Source organism: Xenia sp. Carnegie-2017, unplaced genomic scaffold, assembly GCF_021976095.1.
Source record: "Xenia sp. Carnegie-2017 unplaced genomic scaffold, XeniaSp_v1 HiC_scaffold_25, whole genome shotgun sequence".
NCBI classification, from domain to species: Eukaryota; Metazoa; Cnidaria; class Anthozoa; order Malacalcyonacea; family Xeniidae; genus Xenia; species Xenia sp. Carnegie-2017.
Window position 1 is genome coordinate 8117334 of NW_025813488.1, and position 18877 is coordinate 8136210.

At 34.3% G+C, this 18877-nt stretch overlaps 2 protein-coding genes across 2 annotated transcripts; both read right to left on the reverse strand.

Moving 5' to 3' along the window:
- Positions 1–57: 57 nt before the first annotated feature.
- Positions 58–12717, reverse strand: LOC124452735 (very-long-chain 3-oxoacyl-CoA reductase-like). The gene is made up of 11 exons (XM_047003331.1): positions 12456–12717; positions 12319–12365; positions 12164–12239; positions 11828–11938; positions 11599–11657; positions 10889–10933; positions 10783–10817; positions 10609–10690; positions 10443–10508; positions 1591–1740; positions 58–441 (listed from the first exon to the last, which is right to left on the reverse strand). The coding sequence occupies exons 1-11, from the start codon at positions 12598–12600 to the stop codon at positions 328–330; spliced, it is 930 nt and encodes a 309-aa protein (XP_046859287.1). The 5' UTR covers positions 12601–12717; the 3' UTR covers positions 58–327.
- Positions 12718–13426: 709 nt separating this feature from the next.
- LOC124452524 (nucleolar and coiled-body phosphoprotein 1-like) lies at positions 13427–18501 on the reverse strand. Its single transcript, XM_047003084.1, has 12 exons — positions 18300–18501; positions 17569–17627; positions 17376–17476; positions 16918–17248; positions 16327–16600; positions 15315–16159; positions 15185–15221; positions 15055–15085; positions 14601–14653; positions 14443–14529; positions 14190–14247; positions 13427–13639 (listed from the first exon to the last, which is right to left on the reverse strand). The coding sequence occupies exons 1-12, from the start codon at positions 18399–18401 to the stop codon at positions 13539–13541; spliced, it is 2079 nt and encodes a 692-aa protein (XP_046859040.1). The 5' UTR covers positions 18402–18501; the 3' UTR covers positions 13427–13538.
- Positions 18502–18877: the final 376 nt, after the last annotated feature.

The following is an 18877-nucleotide window of genomic DNA, read 5'->3' on the forward strand; positions in this document are numbered from 1 at the left end:
TACAATGAAATTAAAAATCGTTCCGTTGCTATCCTAAATCAACAGGAAATGTTCACATAAACACCACAGACATTTATTCGCAAATATTCAATAAACTTAATTCATATCGACTCAGGACAGCGTGCAGGCACGCACGCGACGAGTTTTCTTGTTCTAATATTGAAACATTCGTAATTAGACTAATTGTGGTAAGAATTGTCCTAATCGAAGCCGTAGTTATCAGAAAAAAATCAATACGGAATCAGCAAGTCAGTCTAGTTTAAATAACGTATGAGCAAATGAAGACAATTTTATACGTCAACCGGCATGCAGTTCTTTCATCAATTCTTACGAATCCTTTTTTGCTTCGCGTTTTTTCAGAGCTCTTGCTCGCAATCGTTTGCTCACATTCATGACTATCTTCACTTGTAACCACTCAGGCAGCAACATTGTAATAAATGCCTAAGATACGAAAAACAATTATCACGTGATCGCATGGTGACGCCTGGAATCGCTCATGGTTGTCGAAGGCAGACCTGCCAACCAGGGTTTCAGCTAATGGAGATAGTAAAAAAATTTTTAAAAATCTGGATTTTTTTGCAAAATATCTGCAGATTTTCCGAATTGATGTGCGGTAGACTAACGGGACCGTCAAAAGAGCGTTGATTGGGGGGGGGAGGACGAACGTTCGTACATATTCAATTGTAGAATAAACATGTCGTACTCACGCTTTGTACAAAGTGTTTCGAAAAAAGAATACCTTTAGGGGCTGTTTACATGATCCCGGTTAACCGGGATTCGGTGAGGCGTGAAATGATTTCGAGGGATTGAAAGGGGCCAAAACTTCAAGGTTAAAAATTACAAATGTTTGTTAAATAAGTTGTTCCTGTTGTAATTCTCAAATCAGGCCAAATTGGTTGTTTGAATTTTGAATGTTTTGCGTAGTTATTAAATCAGAATATATTGTGGAATTTCTCAAGAAGATTTATGTGATGATAAGTATTGAAACGTTTCCATTTGCCAGAATCATATAACGCTTGGCTGAATCCCGGCTACCCGGGTTCATGTAATCAGCCCCTAAGATTAGAAAGTTTCGATGCAGGACCACTCCATAATCCTAATGATGCATTTCTGTGAATGTTTAGCAGTTAGAAGTTATGTCAAATTCCCTAGGACTAGAAAAGTATTTGTGCTAATAACAAAGACATGCAATATGTTCACGTTGCTGACAATACTTTCTGCACCCTTGAGCTTAGCACACTGATCATTCGGGCATCGAAATGATCACAGTGCGCCAACCCTATCAGCATTAGTTAATCAAAACTTAACTCTATCATCACAATCGAAATAGCATTAGCTACTAATGCGAAATCCCGATCAAGTCGAAAAGCTGGTGAACTCAAAATTTCAGACAATTTCTTAGCAAAACACGAAGGGAGATATGTTTATTTCCAAAAAAATGTTAAAGAACATCCAGGAAAATTTCATCACAAAAATCAACATCATCATGTGGAGATTAGTCAACCAAACTGTGTATGAAACGGATAAAACCGCGTGTGTTGGCAGGTCTCGTTCACAATTGTTAAAAATAAAACTGAGAATTATTTTTACCTGCAACTCGTGCGGCCAATACCCAAAACATTCCTTGGCGACTCCGACTTTACCGAGAACGCTCGCAACATAAGTTTCAGGAAAAGGGGTGAGCAGACTTTCCCTTTTCACACCGGACATTTTTGTTGCGACGACGAATGGAAAAACATTCTGGAACGAAGATGAATAGTTTTCAACTAATGAAATTTTTCAGAAAGTGAACAATCTTTATGTCTAACTAATATTACACGTGGCATAGGGCAGGCACGGATAAAGTGTTTTACTTTCTCGCAACGAATTTCAAAAATTGAAATTTCTTACTAAACCAAAACATTTTGCCAAAATTTTTCATCCACAACTGTAGAAAACAAGCGTTTGCAGATGACACCACACCAGTGGTTATTTGTAAATTCCTAAATGGTATTGACTGACGTTTTGATACGACTGTTTTGTTCGAGAATTCTAAGAGATTTCATAGCAGCAGCCTTGGATTACAATCTCTATGACTTACTACAGTATAACATACATTCTCTATGACTGACTACAGTATAACATACATTCTCTATGACTGACCACAGTATAACATACATTCTCTATGACTGACTACAGTATAACATACACTCTATGACTGACTACAGTATAACATACATCTCTATGACTGACTACAGTATAACATACCTATGACTGACTACAGTATATACATTTTCTATGACTACTACAGTATAACATACTTTCTATGACTGACTACAGTATAACATACATTCTCTATGACTGACTACAGTATAACATACATTCTCTATGACTGACTACAGTATAACATACATTCTCTATGACTGACCACAGTATAACATACATTCTCTATGACTGACTACAGTATAACATACATTCTCTATGACTGACTACAGTATAACATACTTTCTCTATGACTGACTACAGTATAACATACATTCTCTATGACTGACTACAGTATAACATACTCTATGACTGACTACAGTATAACATACATTCTCTATGACTGACTACAGTATAACATACATTCTCTATGACTGACTACAGTATAACATACATTCTCTATGACTGACTACAGTATAACATACATTCTCTATGACTGACTACAGTATAACATACATTCTCTATGACTGACTACAGTATAACATACATTCTCTATGACTGACTACAGTATAACATACATTCTCTATGACTGACTACAGTATAACATACATTCTCTATGACTGACTACAGTATAACATACATCTCTATGACTGACTACAGTATAACATACATCTCTATGACTGACTACAGTATAACATACATTCTCTATGACTGACTACAGTATAACATACATCTCTATGACTGACTACAGTATAACATACAATCTCTATGACTGACTACAGTATAACATACAATCTCTATGACTGACTACAGTATAACATACAATCTCTATGACTGACTACAGTATAACATACACTCTATGACTAACTACAGTATAACATACATTCTCTATGACTGACTACAGTATAACATACAATCTCTATGACTGACTACAGTATAACATACATCTCTATGACTGACTACAGTATAACATACAATCTCTATGACTGACTACAGTATAACATACATTCTCTATGACTGACTACAGTATAACATACAATCTCTATGACTGACTACAGTATAACATACAATCTCTATGACTGACTACAGTATAGCATACATTCTCTATGACTGACTACAGTATAACATACATTCTCTATGACTGACTACAGTATAACATACAATCTCTATGACTGACTACAGTATAGCATACAGTCTCTATAACTGATTACAGTATAACATACACTCTATGACTGACAACAGTATAACATACATTTTCTATAACTGACTACAGTATAACATACAATCTTTATGATTGAATACAGTATAACATACAATCTCTATGACTGACTACAGTATAGCATACAATCTCTATGATTGACTACAGTATAACATACAATCTTTATGATTGAATACAGTATAACATACAATCTCTATGACTGACTACAGTATAGCATACAATCTCTATGATTGACTACAGTATAACATACAATCTTTATGATTGAATACAGTATAACATACAATCTCTATGACTGACTACAGTAAACATACACTCTCTATGACTGACTACAGTATAACATACAATCTCTATGACTGACTACAGTATAAAATACATTCTCTATGACTGATTTCAGTATAACATACATTCTCTATGACTGACCACAGTATACAATGACATTCACTGACTGACTACAGTAATCTATGACTGACTACAGTATAACATACATGACTGACTACAGTATAACATACATTCTCTATGACTGACTACAGTATAACATACACTCTCCATGACTGACTACAGTATAACATACAATCTTTATGATTGAATACAGTATAACATACAATCTCTATGACTGACTACAGTATAGCATACAATCTCTATGATTGACTACAGTATAATATACATCTTTATGATTGAATACAGTATAACATACAATCTCTATGATTGACTACAGTATAGCATACAATCTTATGACTGACTACAGTATAACATACATTCTCTATGACTGACCACAGTATAACATACACTCTATGATTGACTACAGTATAACATACAATCTCTATGACTGACTACAGTATAAAATACATTCTCTATGACTGATTTCAGTATAACATACATTCTCTATGACTGACCACAGTATAACATACATTCTCTATGACTGACTACAGTATAACATACAATCTCTATGACTGACTACAGTATAGCATACATTTCTATGACTGAATACAGTATAACATACAATCTCTATGACTGACTACAGTATAACATACATTCTCTACAACTGACTACAGTATAACATACAATCTCTATGACTACTACAGTATAAATACATTCTCTATGACTGACTACAGTATAACATATATTCTCTATGACTGACTACAGTATAAGATACATCACTATGACTGACCACAGTATAACATACAATCTCTATGACTGACTACAGTATAACATACAATCTCTATGAGTGACTACAGTATAGCATACATCTCTATGACTGACTACAGTATAACATAAAATCTCTACGACTGACTACAGTATAATATACATTCTCTATGAGTGACTACAGTATAACATACAACTCTATGACTGACTACAGTATAGCATACATTCTCTGAATGACTACAGTAAAACATACAATCTCTATGACTGACTACAGTATAACATACAATTTCTATGACTGACTACACTATAGCATACAATTTCTATGACTGACTACAGTATAACATACAATCTCTATGACTGACTACAGTATAACATACATTCTCTATGACTGACTACAATATAATGTGACTACACTATAACATACAATCTCTATGACTGACTACACTATAACATACAATCTCTATGACTGACTACAGTATAACACAATCTCTATGACTGACTACAGTAAAACACAATCTTTATGATTGAATACAGTATAACATACAATCTCTATGACTGACTACAGTAAACATACACTCTCTATGACTGACTACAGTATAACATACAATCTCTATGACTGAAAGTATAAAATACATTCTCTATGACTGATTTCAGTATAACATACATCTCTATGACTGACCACAGTATAACATACATTCTCTATGAGTGACTGCAGTATAACATACACTATGACTGACTACAGTATACATACATTCTCTATGACTGACTACAGTATATACAATCTCTATGACTGACTACAGTATAACATACATTCTCTATGACTGACTACAGTATAGCATACACTTCCATGACTGACTACAGTATAACATACAATCTTTATGATTATACAGTATAACATACATCTCTATGACTGACTACAGTATAGCATACAAACGATTGACTACAGTATAATATACAATCTTTATGATTGAATACAGTATAACATACAATTCTATGATTGACTACAGTATAGCATACAATCTTTATGACTGACTACAGTATAACATACATTCTCTATGACTGACCACAGTATAACATACACTCTCTATGATTGACTACAGTATAACATACAATCTCTATGACTGACTACAGAAATACATTCTCTATGACTGATTTCAGTATAACATACATTCTCTATGACTGACCACAGTATAACATACATTCTCACTACAGTATAACATACATTCTATGACTGACCACAGTATAACATACATTCTCTATGACTGACTACAGTATAACATACATTCTCTATGACTGACTACAGCATAACATACATTCTCTATGACTGACCACAGTATAACATACTTTCTCTATGACTGACTACAGTATAACATACATTTTCTATGACTTACTACAGTATAACATACTTTCTCTATGACTTACTACAGTATAACATACATTCTCTATGACTGACCACAGTATAACATACATTCTCTATGACTGACTACAGTATAACATACATTCTCTATGACTGACCACAGTATAACATACATTCTCTATGACTGACTACAGTATAACATACATTTTCTATGACTTACTACAGTATAACATACTTTCTCTATGACTTACTACAGTATAACATACATTCTCTATGACTGACCACAGTATAACATACTTTCTCTATGACTTACTACAGTATAACATACATTCTCTATGACTGACCACAGTATAACATACATTCTCTATGACTGACTACAGTATAACATACATTCTCTATGACTGACCACAGTATAACATACATTCTCTATGACTGACCACAGTATAACATACATTCACTATGACTGACTACAGTATAACATACATTCTCTATGACTACAGTATAACATACATTCTCTATGACTGACCACAGTATAACATACATTCTCTATGACTGACTACAGTATAACATACATTCTCTATGACTGACTACAGTATAACATACATTCTCTATGACTGACCACAGTATAACATACATTCTCTATGACTGACTACAGTATAACATACAATCTCTATGACTGACTACAGTATAACATACATCTCTATGACTGACTACAATAACACAATTCTATGACTGACTACAGTATACCATACATTCTCTATGACTGACTACAGTATAACATACACTCTCTATGACTAACTACAGTATAACATACATTCTCTATGACTGACTACAATATAACATAGAATCTCTATGACTGACTACAGTATAACACACATTCTCTATGACTGACTACAGTATAACATACAGTCTCTATAACTGACTACAGTATAACATACATTCTCTATGACTGACTACAGTATAACATACAATCTCTATGACTGACTACAGTATAACATACAATCTCTATGACTGACTACAGTATAGCATACATTCTCTATGACTGACTACAGTATAACATACATTCTCTATGACTGACTACAGTATGGCATACAATCTCTATGACTGACTACAGTATAGCATACAGTCTCTACAACTGATTACAGTATAACATACACTCTATGACTGACAACAGTATAACATACATTTTCTATAACTGACTACAGTATAACATACAATCTTTATGATTGAATACAGTATAACATACAATCTCTATGACTGACTACAGTATAGCATACAATCTCTATGATTGACTACAGTATAACATACAATCTTTATGATTGAATACAGTATAACATACAATCTCTATGACTGACTACAGTATAGCATACAATCTCTATGATTGACTACAGTATAACATACAATCTTTATGATTGAATACAGTATAACATACAATCTCTATGACTGACTACAGTAAAACATACACTCTCTATGACTGACTACAGTATAACATACAATCTCTATGACTGACTAAAGTATAAAATACATTCTCTATGACTGATTTCAGTATAACATACATTCTCTATGACTGACCACAGTATAACATACATTCTCTATGAGTGACTGCAGTATAACATACAATCTCTATGACTGACTACAGTATAGCATACATTCTCTATGACTGACTACAGTATAACATACAATTCTATGACTGACTACAGTATAACATACATTTCTAGACTGACTACAGTATAGCATACACTCTCTATGACTGACTACAGTATAACATACAATCTTTATGATTGACTACAGTATAACATACAATCTCTATGACTGACTACAGTATAGCATACAATCTCTATGATTGACTACAGTATATACAATCTTTATGATTGAATACAGTATAACATACAATCTCTATGATTGACTACAGTATAACATACAATCTTTATGACTGACTACAGTATAACATACATTCTCTATGACTGACTACAGTATAACATACACTCTCTATGATTGACTACAGTATAACATACAATCTCTATGACTGACTACAGTATAAAATACATTCTCTATGACTGATTTCAGTATAACATACATTCTCTATGACTGACCACAGTATAACATACATTCTCTATGACTGACTACAGTATAACATACAATCTCTATGACTGACTACAGTATAGCATACATTCTCTATGACTGACTACAGTATAACATACAATCTCTATGACTGACTACAGTATAACATACATTCTCTATGACTGACTACAGTATAACATACAATCTCTATGACTGACTACAGTATAACATACATTCTCTATGACTGACTACAGTATAACATATATTCTCTATGACTGACTACAGTATAAGATACATTCTCTATGACTGACCACAGTATAACATACAATCTCTATGACTGACTACAGTATAACATACATCTCTATGAGTGACTACAGTATAACATACATCTCTATGACTGACTACAGTATAACATACAATCTCTATGACTGACTACAGTATAACATACATTCTCTATGACTGACTACAGTATAACATACAATCTCTATGACTGACTACAGTATAGCATACATTCTCTACGACTGACTACAGTATAACATACAACTCTATGACTGACTACAGTATAACATACAATTTCTATGACTGACTACAGTATAACATACAATTTCTATGACTGACTACAGTATAACATACAATCTCTATGACTGACTACAGTATAACATACATCTCTATGACTGACTACAGTATAACATACAATCTCTATGACTGACTACACTATAACATACAATCTCTATGACTGACTACAGTATAACATACAATCTCTATGACTGACTACAGTATAACATACAATCTCTATGACTGACTACAGTATAACATACAATCTTTGATGACTACAGTAACATACATCTCTATGACTGACTACAAACACAACTCTCTATGACTGACTACAGTATAACATACAATCTCTATGACTGACTAAAGTATAACATACATTCTCTATGACTGACCACAGTATAACATACATTCTCTATGAGTGACTGCAGTATAACATACAATCTCTATGACTGACTACAGTATAGCATACATTCTCTATGACTGACTACAGTATAACATACAATCTCTATGACTGACTACAGTATAACATACATTCTCTACGACTGACTACAGTATAGCATACACTCTCCATGACTGACTACAGTATAACATACAATCTTTATGATTGAATACAGTATAACATACAATCTCTATGACTGACTACAGTATAGCATACAATCTCTACGATTGACTACAGTATAATATACAATCTTTATGATTGAATACAGTATAACATACAATCTCTATGATTGACTACAGTATAGCATACAATCTTTATGACTGACTACAGTATAACATACATTCTCTATGACTGACCACAGTATAACATACACTCTCTATGATTGACTACAGTATAACATACAATCTCTATGACTGACTACAGTATAAAATACATTCTCTATGACTGATTTCAGTATAACATACATTCTCTATGACTGACCACAGTATAACATACATTCTCTATGAGTGACTACAGTATAACATACAATCTCTATGACTGACTACAGTATAGCATACATTCTCTATGACTGAATACAGTATAACATACAATCTCTATGACTGACTACAGTATAACATACATTCTCTACAACTGACTACAGTATAACATACAATCTCTATGACTGACTACAGTATAATATACATTCTCTATGACTGACTACAGTATAACATATATTCTCTATGACTGACTACAGTATAAGATACATTCACTATGACTGACCACAGTATAACATACAATCTCTATGAGTGACTACAGTATAACATACAATCTCTATGAGTGACTACAGTATAGCATACATTCTCTATGACTGACTACAGTATAACATACAATCTCTACGACTGACTACAGTATAATATACATTCTCTATGAGTGACTACAGTATAACATACAATCTCTATGACTGACTACAGTATAGCATACATTCTCTACGACTGACTACAGTAAAACATACAATCTCTATGACTGACTACAGTATAACATACAATTTCTATGACTGACTACACTATAGCATACAATTTCTATGACTGACTACAGTATAACATACAATCTCTATGACTGACTACAGTATAACATACATTCTCTATGACTGACTACAATATAACATACGATCTCTATGACTGACTACACTATAACATACAATCTCTATGACTGACTACACTATAACATACAATCTCTATGACTGACTACAGTATAACATACAATCTCTATGACTGACTACAGTAAAACATACAATCTCTATGACTGACTACAATATAACATACAATTTCTATGAATGACTACAGTACATCATACACTCCCTATAGTATAACATTCAATCTTTATGATAGACAACAATATGGCATATAATCCCTGCAAATCATACATACGTAATACAACACCATTGCCATTGACAAGATACCCCCAAACACATTTCAATACCCTTTGAATATCAATAGAAAGATCCGTACCTGAATAATCAAGCCTTTATCATTGTACTCATTGTGTAAATTTTTCGAGAATCTATCCACAAATGACTATAATGTAAATAAAATTTGTCAAAAAATTTACCAAGGCTGTAGGCTGAAAAAATCCTAGCCACCTAATCATTGACAACACAATCATCCTCAAGTGTACCTTAGTAGCCCCATAAGCACCAGTTAGTGGCATAGGGAATTGGCCACTGGCTGATGATACATTGATTATGATGCCTTTCTTTCTAAAAGAAGAAGTAGACTGAAAGTAAGACAAAATAACATTAAATATCAAAACAGTTGATGGTTTAATACTTTACAAATGATGACTTCTTACCTTTCAAGCATTGATGGTATGATCATTCGAGTCAACTGTGGCAAAAAAAAAAAAATTACCTTTTGCTACTTTGTAAACAAATATTTACCAAAGAAAAACACCTCACCATTGCACACGACATGACATTGACATTCACCTGTCTCCAAATGACCTTTCAAAGACAATTATCACATGAATTCAAAATTAGTTGGCCAATGTTGGATACTTAAGGATATTGAAGGATGCACAAATAGCACAAAAGTAGACATACACCTTCCAACTGATTGACAAAAAATGACAGTAGTCTGATGTAGTAATTTCATTAGAAAGTTATTGCCTTATTTTGAAACAACTCACTAAGCATTTTATAAGAGTATTTTTCTATAATGACCTCCTTACAACAATTAGTCAAAAGTTTTCTTGCAATTTATTTTACCAATGTGAAATTTGATCCGATTCAGAATCCATAACAAAATACAAAATCAACACTTAAGGGAAGCACTTGAAACTGGGCATGAAGGCTCATGTTGCATTGACAAATTCGGTCTTCCGTGTTCAGATTTTTTGGTGTTGCTGTAGCAACATGAAGGCGGTATATCCATAAAAAATAGTTTTGCAAGGCCCTAGGTGACCACCCCTAATGCCATTCTTTTGATCTGCCTTTGAATAGAACACAGCACATTTATTTGTCATGAATATGAACAAAGAGCAATAAGCATTCTGTCAACAGATGAAAGTGGCAAATTTTTTGAATTTGTTGGTGTTTTATCCCTTTTAATTAGTGGCATAGCATCAATGTAATTATGATCATCAACAAGCACATCATGGCTCACATACCTCAACGGAAATATCATGAAAATATTCCGGGAAAGAAACAGAGGCTCCGACATTATTAACTACATAAAGAAACAACAATGTTTACGAAAACTTGGCATAAAATGAGAAGAAATTTTCCAGGTGAATGTGTCATTTATTTTCAAAGATCCTAAGACCATATACATTGTCCTTCCCTCTCAGACCCAAATTTCTCAAGTCCAATGACCATAGCAGAATATTGTCAACAAACCTAAAACTCCAATATCTAATCCATCTAATTCCTTCAATACTGCATCATAAATCTCATGTCCACCAGAAAAATCCACTTGAATTATCTTTGTCTCAACATTGTAGTCTTTCTCTATCAAGAGAAATAGCTAGCTGTTACTGTCAAGGTTACAAATTATCCCATAAATTTTGCCAGCAATGAATCCTGTTGAATGTCAGAGTTTAGACACTAAGAGAAAGACTTTTTTTAATAAGATATTGAGGATGCAAACAAATCTTCCTGGTAAATGCAAACGTTTATTTTAGAAATTTTCGAGTGCTTGAACTTGCAGTCATGCAAACACAGCCACATATTTACCAATTTCAACTGCAACTGCCTCAAGTTTCTCTTTTGTACGACTCATGAGAACTATGTTGAGTCCTTTGGCCGCCAGCTATTGTAAAATTACTCACTGTCAGCATGAAGAGTTCTGTGAGGTTCTGTTAATTTATGTTTTTATTTGCAACACATACCTGTCTCGCATATTCCTTACCAATACCGTCGGTGCATCCAGTAACGACTACGTACATTGAAAAAAAACTTACACGACTGCGATACACACGGCACAATTCAATGAACAAATAAATTCAACGCGGCACAAATCATTTACCTGCCCAGCTACCATATCGACGAAACTCGATTGAGCCACCAAGAAGCATCGTTTTCAACACAGATAGAACAAACTTAATAAGCGTGAAGGAAAGATAACACGAATAAAGTGTTCCTATAAAACACGTCGCTTGCATCAAAGACATTTTCAATTCCAGAATAAGAAAACCTGCTGAATTTTCGAGTGCTTATTTTGGAGAAATTGTAATGCGTTTATGAGTAACATACAGACTGCGAGTCATGCGGTTATCGGGGAATTAAAGTCCACGGAACTGTGAACCGTAAACAACAATTGATATTTATACGTCACAAAGCTACCAACCTGGGGTGTAATTTTGGGGAATTTTTTCTTGGCAGTTGGGGTTTTTTCTACTTTAGAAAATAAGCCTGGGGATTTTTTTTACTTCTAAGGCCAATTTCTGGGAAAAATGGATTGGCAGAGACGAATTTCTATCATGTGGTGGGGGTGGGGGCTGGAAACGAAAGCGAGAAATAGGATTCTTAGGAAGTCTTTGGATATCAATTGCAACGTGACAACGATACTCGGGATTTTTACTAGATTACAGTGCATAAAATTAGACGTATAGATTCAACGTGTCGGAATTAACTGTCCACTCACTTTTAATGAGAAAAAGTACAGTACAGTTAGGAAAGGGACGCGCAGACTGAAAACAAGAAACATATCCATGCTATGTATACTGCATGTAATTGACATATCATCAAGCTGTCATTATCAACAGGTTGCATCGGAGAACAGAATAATATATTTGATTCTTTTTTGATGTTACATCGAATTAAGCTCAGGGTATTAAGATGCAGACATATTGGGTCAGGCTGTCGATGATTTAGATAACTATACGCGCCCATGCTCAAAGGTAGTTAAATGGGAATCGGGCTCAACCCGTCGTCTGCACCTTAGCATCCACATTCCACAATGATAAATGTAGTAATGGACAAAATACACCAAACAAGTAAATAGAGTTGTATATTCCATACATACTGGATTATTGACTAAAAAGTTCACCATATTGCAAAATACAACATAAAATATTCATCGTTTTATAATACATGAAAACAAAAAACCTCAATCACTGTCAAATTTGATCGAATTCACAGTTTTATCAATTTGTCCCCCACGATAACTACCCCGCTTTTTCTTCGTCTTCTCATGTCTGAAAGATTTGCCTACGAGAGAAACAGTACCATACAACTGGCTTTTATTTCAACGACATAACTTGTATCAATGCTGATTTTTCAATTCTAACGAATTCGCCTTTAAAGAAATGAAAGATGCTTTTCGTGTATCCACAGGCTCATGCAAACCTCGGAGATGTTTGTGAGAACTCACTAGCAGGTGCAACCCTCGACCTTCGGTCTCGGACTTTCGGTTTTCATAAGCCTGTGCAAACAAAGTTGATGAAAGACTTTTTTTGTTGTCAAATAAATATTTTTTTGATTTCTGTGCAGCTTTGATCTTCACAAATCAACTTTGGCATATCACTCAGAAAAGCATAGCATAATGAAATTTTTGCGAGATTCATTACCGAAACAGCATAATTAGTTTCAGTTGAAACCATCAAAAAAAGCTATACATACACAGTTATTAAAATAACAAACATGTCATTACTTATTTTCATTTTCTTAAAAGTGGTAATCAAACATATGCCATGAAAATTTAAGCCCTGTGGCCATCTCTTATTCATGAAGAACTGAACTAAATAAAATGAGCAATTACCTTTAACAAATTTTAGATCTTTGTTGGCTTTTTCTCCCCAGCTACCGGTAGATCCTTTCTAAAGGAGAAAAATGGTGACAGAGTTAAAAATAGAAATACCAATAAGGCTAAAAATATGAGATAACGATCCGAGAAATTATTACTCTCAACTGTGTATGAGGTACGGAATCTTGGGTTTCAAGATAATTCTTAGCTTTCCTTTCTTCTATATACGTATTAGCTTTTCTACAATCATCCATAATTCCATCCTAACCTTCGCTTCGAAACTGTTATCCTTAAGTTTGGCGTCGACGATTATGCTTTCTGAGACAACTCTTCGAAATGGCGATGGAGCAGTGTTCTGCAAAAGAGATATTTATGAAACAGAGAACATGAACGTAGACTTCAATACGACCAAAATTTAATACAAACACTCTGTTTCGCTTTCTTTGCCGGCTTCGCTGTGGTATTTGGAGTGGACGTATCTATAAATTGATTCCAATGAGCACACAATCTCCATGCCTGGTTACATTATAGCGTACAATTTTAGGATCGCATTATAGAAGAAAATCTTTATGGTTCAAAACAATAAAATACACAGTAACCAAACCCCAATGAAGAAAGAATTAGCAATTTTCTTGTTTATTTACACTTCAAGTCGAATGTACACTTTCGACTGATAAAATTCCAACCCTTGAGATTCACCCTTAAACGCGTTTTGCGCTATCGAGAGATAGTTGCCCGCGGACGGAGTGGGATTGGATTTACTTTGAGTTAGCTTAGCGGGAGTTCGAGCTTAAACGAGTTCGAGTTGTGAGGGCTCAACTGTATTTCTAAAACTGGAAAAAGAAACAAATCCAAAGAAAGTTTAACTCTTGCAACTTACTGAGACTGTTTAAACTGTGATTTTTATTGAACTGCAATGAAAATAGAAATAAACAGGTTAATGATCTGTTGATCACATGGATCGCATTCAAGTATTTATTGCGACATTGAAAATGAAGGGAAAATCTTACAGAGAAATCAGTAGTTTCACTGTTCGTGGACATCTCGCTACATTAAAAAAATATGAAACATTTTATTAGGACAGCTGGTGAAGTTACATTCTATTAATGTCGTTATTACAATCAAAAAGTCTCACAATACCTTTTCGAAAGGTATTTACCCTTCGCTTGAGTCTCGCTATCTTCAGAACTGTCATCATCTGAACTTGTTCGTTTTCTTTTCAGTCCTTTTGTTTTCCCGCCTTCTTTTGCTTTTTTTACAGTCTCTTTCCTCGTTTCTTGTTTTTTATCGTTTTTTTCAGCATTCGCCTTGCCCTCATCTTCTAAACTATCCTCAGATGAATCACTGCTGGATTCTTGTTCCTTCGTCTTTGTTACAATCCCTTTATTTGTTGGTTGTTTTTCATCATTTTTTCCAGCATTAGCCTTACCCTCATCTTCTGAACTATCCTCAGATGAATCACTGCTGAATTCTTCTTCCTTCGGCTTTGTTACAATCCCTTTATTTGTTGATTGTTTTTCATCATTTTTTCCAGCATTCGCCTTGCCCTCATCTTCAGAACTATCCTCAGATGAATTACTGCTAGATTCGTCTCCCTTCGTCTTTGTCACAATCCCTTTCTTCGTTGGTTGTTTTACATCATTTTTTCCAGCATTCGCCTTGCCCTCATCTTCAGAACCATCCTCAGATGAAACACTACTAGAATCTTCTTCCTTCGTATTTGTCACAGTCCTGTTTTTTGTTGGTTGTTTTTCATCGTTGTTTCCAGCATTCGCCTTGCCCTCATCTTCAGAACTATCCTCAGATGAATCACTGCTAGATTCTTGTTCCTTCGTCTTTGTTACAATCCCTTTCTTTGTTGGTTGTTTTTCATCATTTTTTCCAGCATTCGCCTTGCCCTCATCTTCTGAACTATCCTCAGATGAATCACTGCTGGATTCTTTTTCCTTCGTCTTTGTTACAATCCCTTTCTTTGTTGGTTGTTTTCATCATTTTTTTCGCCTTGCCCTCATCTTCAGAACTATCCTCAGATGAATCACTGCTAGATTCTTGTTCCTTCGTCTTTGTTACAATCCTTTCTTTGTTGGTTGTTTTCATCATTTTTTTCGCCTTACCCTCATCTTCAGAACTATCCTCAGATGAATCACTGCTAGATTCTTGTTCCTTCGTCTTTGTTACAATCCCTTTCTTTGTTGGTTTTTTTCATCATTCGCATTTGCCCCTCATCTTCAGAACTATCCTCAGATGAATCACTGCTAGATTCTTGTTCCTTCGTCTTTGTTACAATCCCTTTCTTTGTTGGTTGTTTTTCATCATTTTTTCCAGCATTCGCCTTACCCTCATCTTCAGAACTATCCTCAGATGAATCACTGCTAGATTCTTGTTCCTTCGTCTTTGTTACAATCCCTTTCTTTGTTGGTTGTTTTCATCATTTTCCAGCATTCGCCTTGCCCTCATCTTCAGAACTATCCTCAGATGAATCACTGCTGGATTTTCCTTTCGTTACAATCCTTTCTTTGTTGGTTGTTTTCATCGTTTTCCAGCATTCGCTTGCCCTCATCTTCAGAACTATCCTCAGATGAATCACTGCTAGATTCTTGTTCCTTCGTTTTGTTACAATCTTTTGTTGTTTTTTTTTCCAGTATTCGCCTTACCCTCATCTTTTGAACTATCCTCAGATGAATCACTGCTGGATTCTTCTTCCTTCGCCTTTGTCACAGTCCCTTTCTTCGTTGCTTTTTTTTCATTATTTTTTCCAACTTTCATAATGACTGTTTTTCTCTCTTTATTCCTAGCCAAATTTTTCATGTCTTCCTTTGTTTTGCCCTCAATGATTTTCTCATCATCGTCACTGTCATCACTACTATCATCACTGCTTGATGCTGAGCTATCATTTTTTTTCTTAACATTATTTCGTTTACTGCTCAAAGCTTTTGGCTTCAATTGCTTCTTTTTGCCATTTTCTTTGCCCTTTGTGACATTCTCATTCCTTGCTGATCCACTATCAAATGATTCATCAACTTCCATTTTCATACCCTGTGATCTATTTGACTTGTTGATGCTTTTATCTCCTTCTTGTATGTAAACGCCAATTTTATGTTGTTTAATGCAAAATGAACAAAGGAAGAATGTTGAGTTCAGTTTCAATTGAATTATCAATTGCAACAGCTATTAAAAAAGCACAATAACATTTAAACCAACCATTTTCACTTTCTGAACTGCTTTCTGAACTGGAGCTTGAAGATTCATTCCTCTGTGCTTTGGCAACTTTTTTCTCATTTTTCTTATTGTTTTTTCTGACACTTGAAATCACAAATAAAGATCTCACAAATTTGTAACATGTGTAAAGGTAGTTACATAACAAGCACATATTAGGAATATGATTTCAACTTACTCTAAAAACACTTGATACCATTCAACGATCGAGTCAGTCGTTGATGGTATTGCAATTTCCTAAAGGAGAAGAAATGAAGTAAATAATTGTGAAGTAAATTAAACAACCATTGAAATTATAAAAAATATGATTGCACTTTTCAATTCTTGCAAGCCCAAGTTGTTCTTCCAGTTGAACTAAATGTGGCCTACAGTTTTTTTTATTCAAAATGCTTGTGAAGCAAGTATACTCTTGGCTGTTAGCTTCAACTATGGCAAAATCTATATCAAGGCCTTTAAACACCTAGTAATGGATTAAATTCTATTTTAACCAAGGATATTTTTCTCTAATGGATAAACATCAAGTCAACAGGTTGCACACATACACATAAACAGTACATGGTCAAGTGTTGACAATAGTCTACTACATCCACTAAAGGCATCTAAGATATCTTTCACTGGATGTTTCTAATGACAAACTGGCAGAAAATAAATTATTGGGTAGTCCAAATATCAAACATTGTATTCGTATTCAGGCATATACTTATCACATAGTTTGAATATAAATTCAAAATGGTGGCGTTTAAAAAGGTAAATGTTGGAAATTAGAAAGGAATGCCCTGGGAAATTACATTATTAGATACCTTCAAAAATTCGTTCCTGAGTCATCCTGACCGTAAGAAAATGTAATATTCTTGTATGAAGTTAAATCAGACTGATCATTGAAACTAACTACGAACTAGGACACTCTACCTCTTTAACTTCTTTCAGCAAACACTTTGCTGTCTTTGGCAACTTGTTTTGCAGCAAAAATTTGTAAACATATGGGAAAATATCGGTCGGCATTGCCTCCATGTTACAATTTTTGTTCACACGTGCATCAAAGACATTTTTTGAACACCCTCCCGATTGCTCAAAACAATAAAGATAAATATTATAATTAATAATGATTTCAAGGGGGGCTCATCATAAGGCTCGCTGTTGTTGACTGATGTTGTTGACCGCTGATTATTCCACCAATTCCATAGAATAAAGAACCATATCTAGAACTATGAAATACGAGCCCGCAATTATGGAAAGTAAGTTATACACATAGAGAGAGTTGTTATGACGGTTATTATTGTTGTACACAATTTTGAATATTTTTTCGGATTTTTATCACGATTGTTATCCATAGTAACAAATAATAACACGTATTGCTGTTATACAGTATCATTATTCAAGTGCCAAAAATATCTTAAACATTTACCGAAGAGCATTTGCCATTCGCTTCGCTCTCAGTTTCCCCCAGCCAGAGCAATCAACATTTCACCTAGCTCGATACGAGTTTC

Bases quoted from the DNA above. Each gene is read 5' to 3' on its own strand.
- LOC124452735 (XM_047003331.1), bottom strand. From the start codon at position 12,600: ATGTCTTTGATGCAAGCGACGTGTTTTATAGGAACACTTTATTCGTGT. The intron at 12,240-12,318 runs GTATGTGTTGCA...ATTTTACAATAG, and splicing joins GTAAGGAATATGCGAGACAG to CTGGCGGCCAAAGGACTCAA. The intron at 10,509-10,608 runs GTACACTTGAGG...TTTACATTATAG, and splicing joins GTGCTTATGGGGCTACTAAG to TCATTTGTGGATAGATTCTC.
- LOC124452524 (XM_047003084.1), bottom strand. From the start codon at position 18,401: ATGGAGGCAATGCCGACCGATATTTTCCCATATGTTTACAAATTTTTG. The intron at 17,628-18,299 runs GTAGAGTGTCCT...CTTCTCCTTTAG, and splicing joins TGCTGAAAGAAGTTAAAGAG to GAAATTGCAATACCATCAAC. The intron at 14,248-14,442 runs GTTAGGATGGAA...TTTCTCCTTTAG, and splicing joins ATAACAGTTTCGAAGCGAAG to AAAGGATCTACCGGTAGCTG.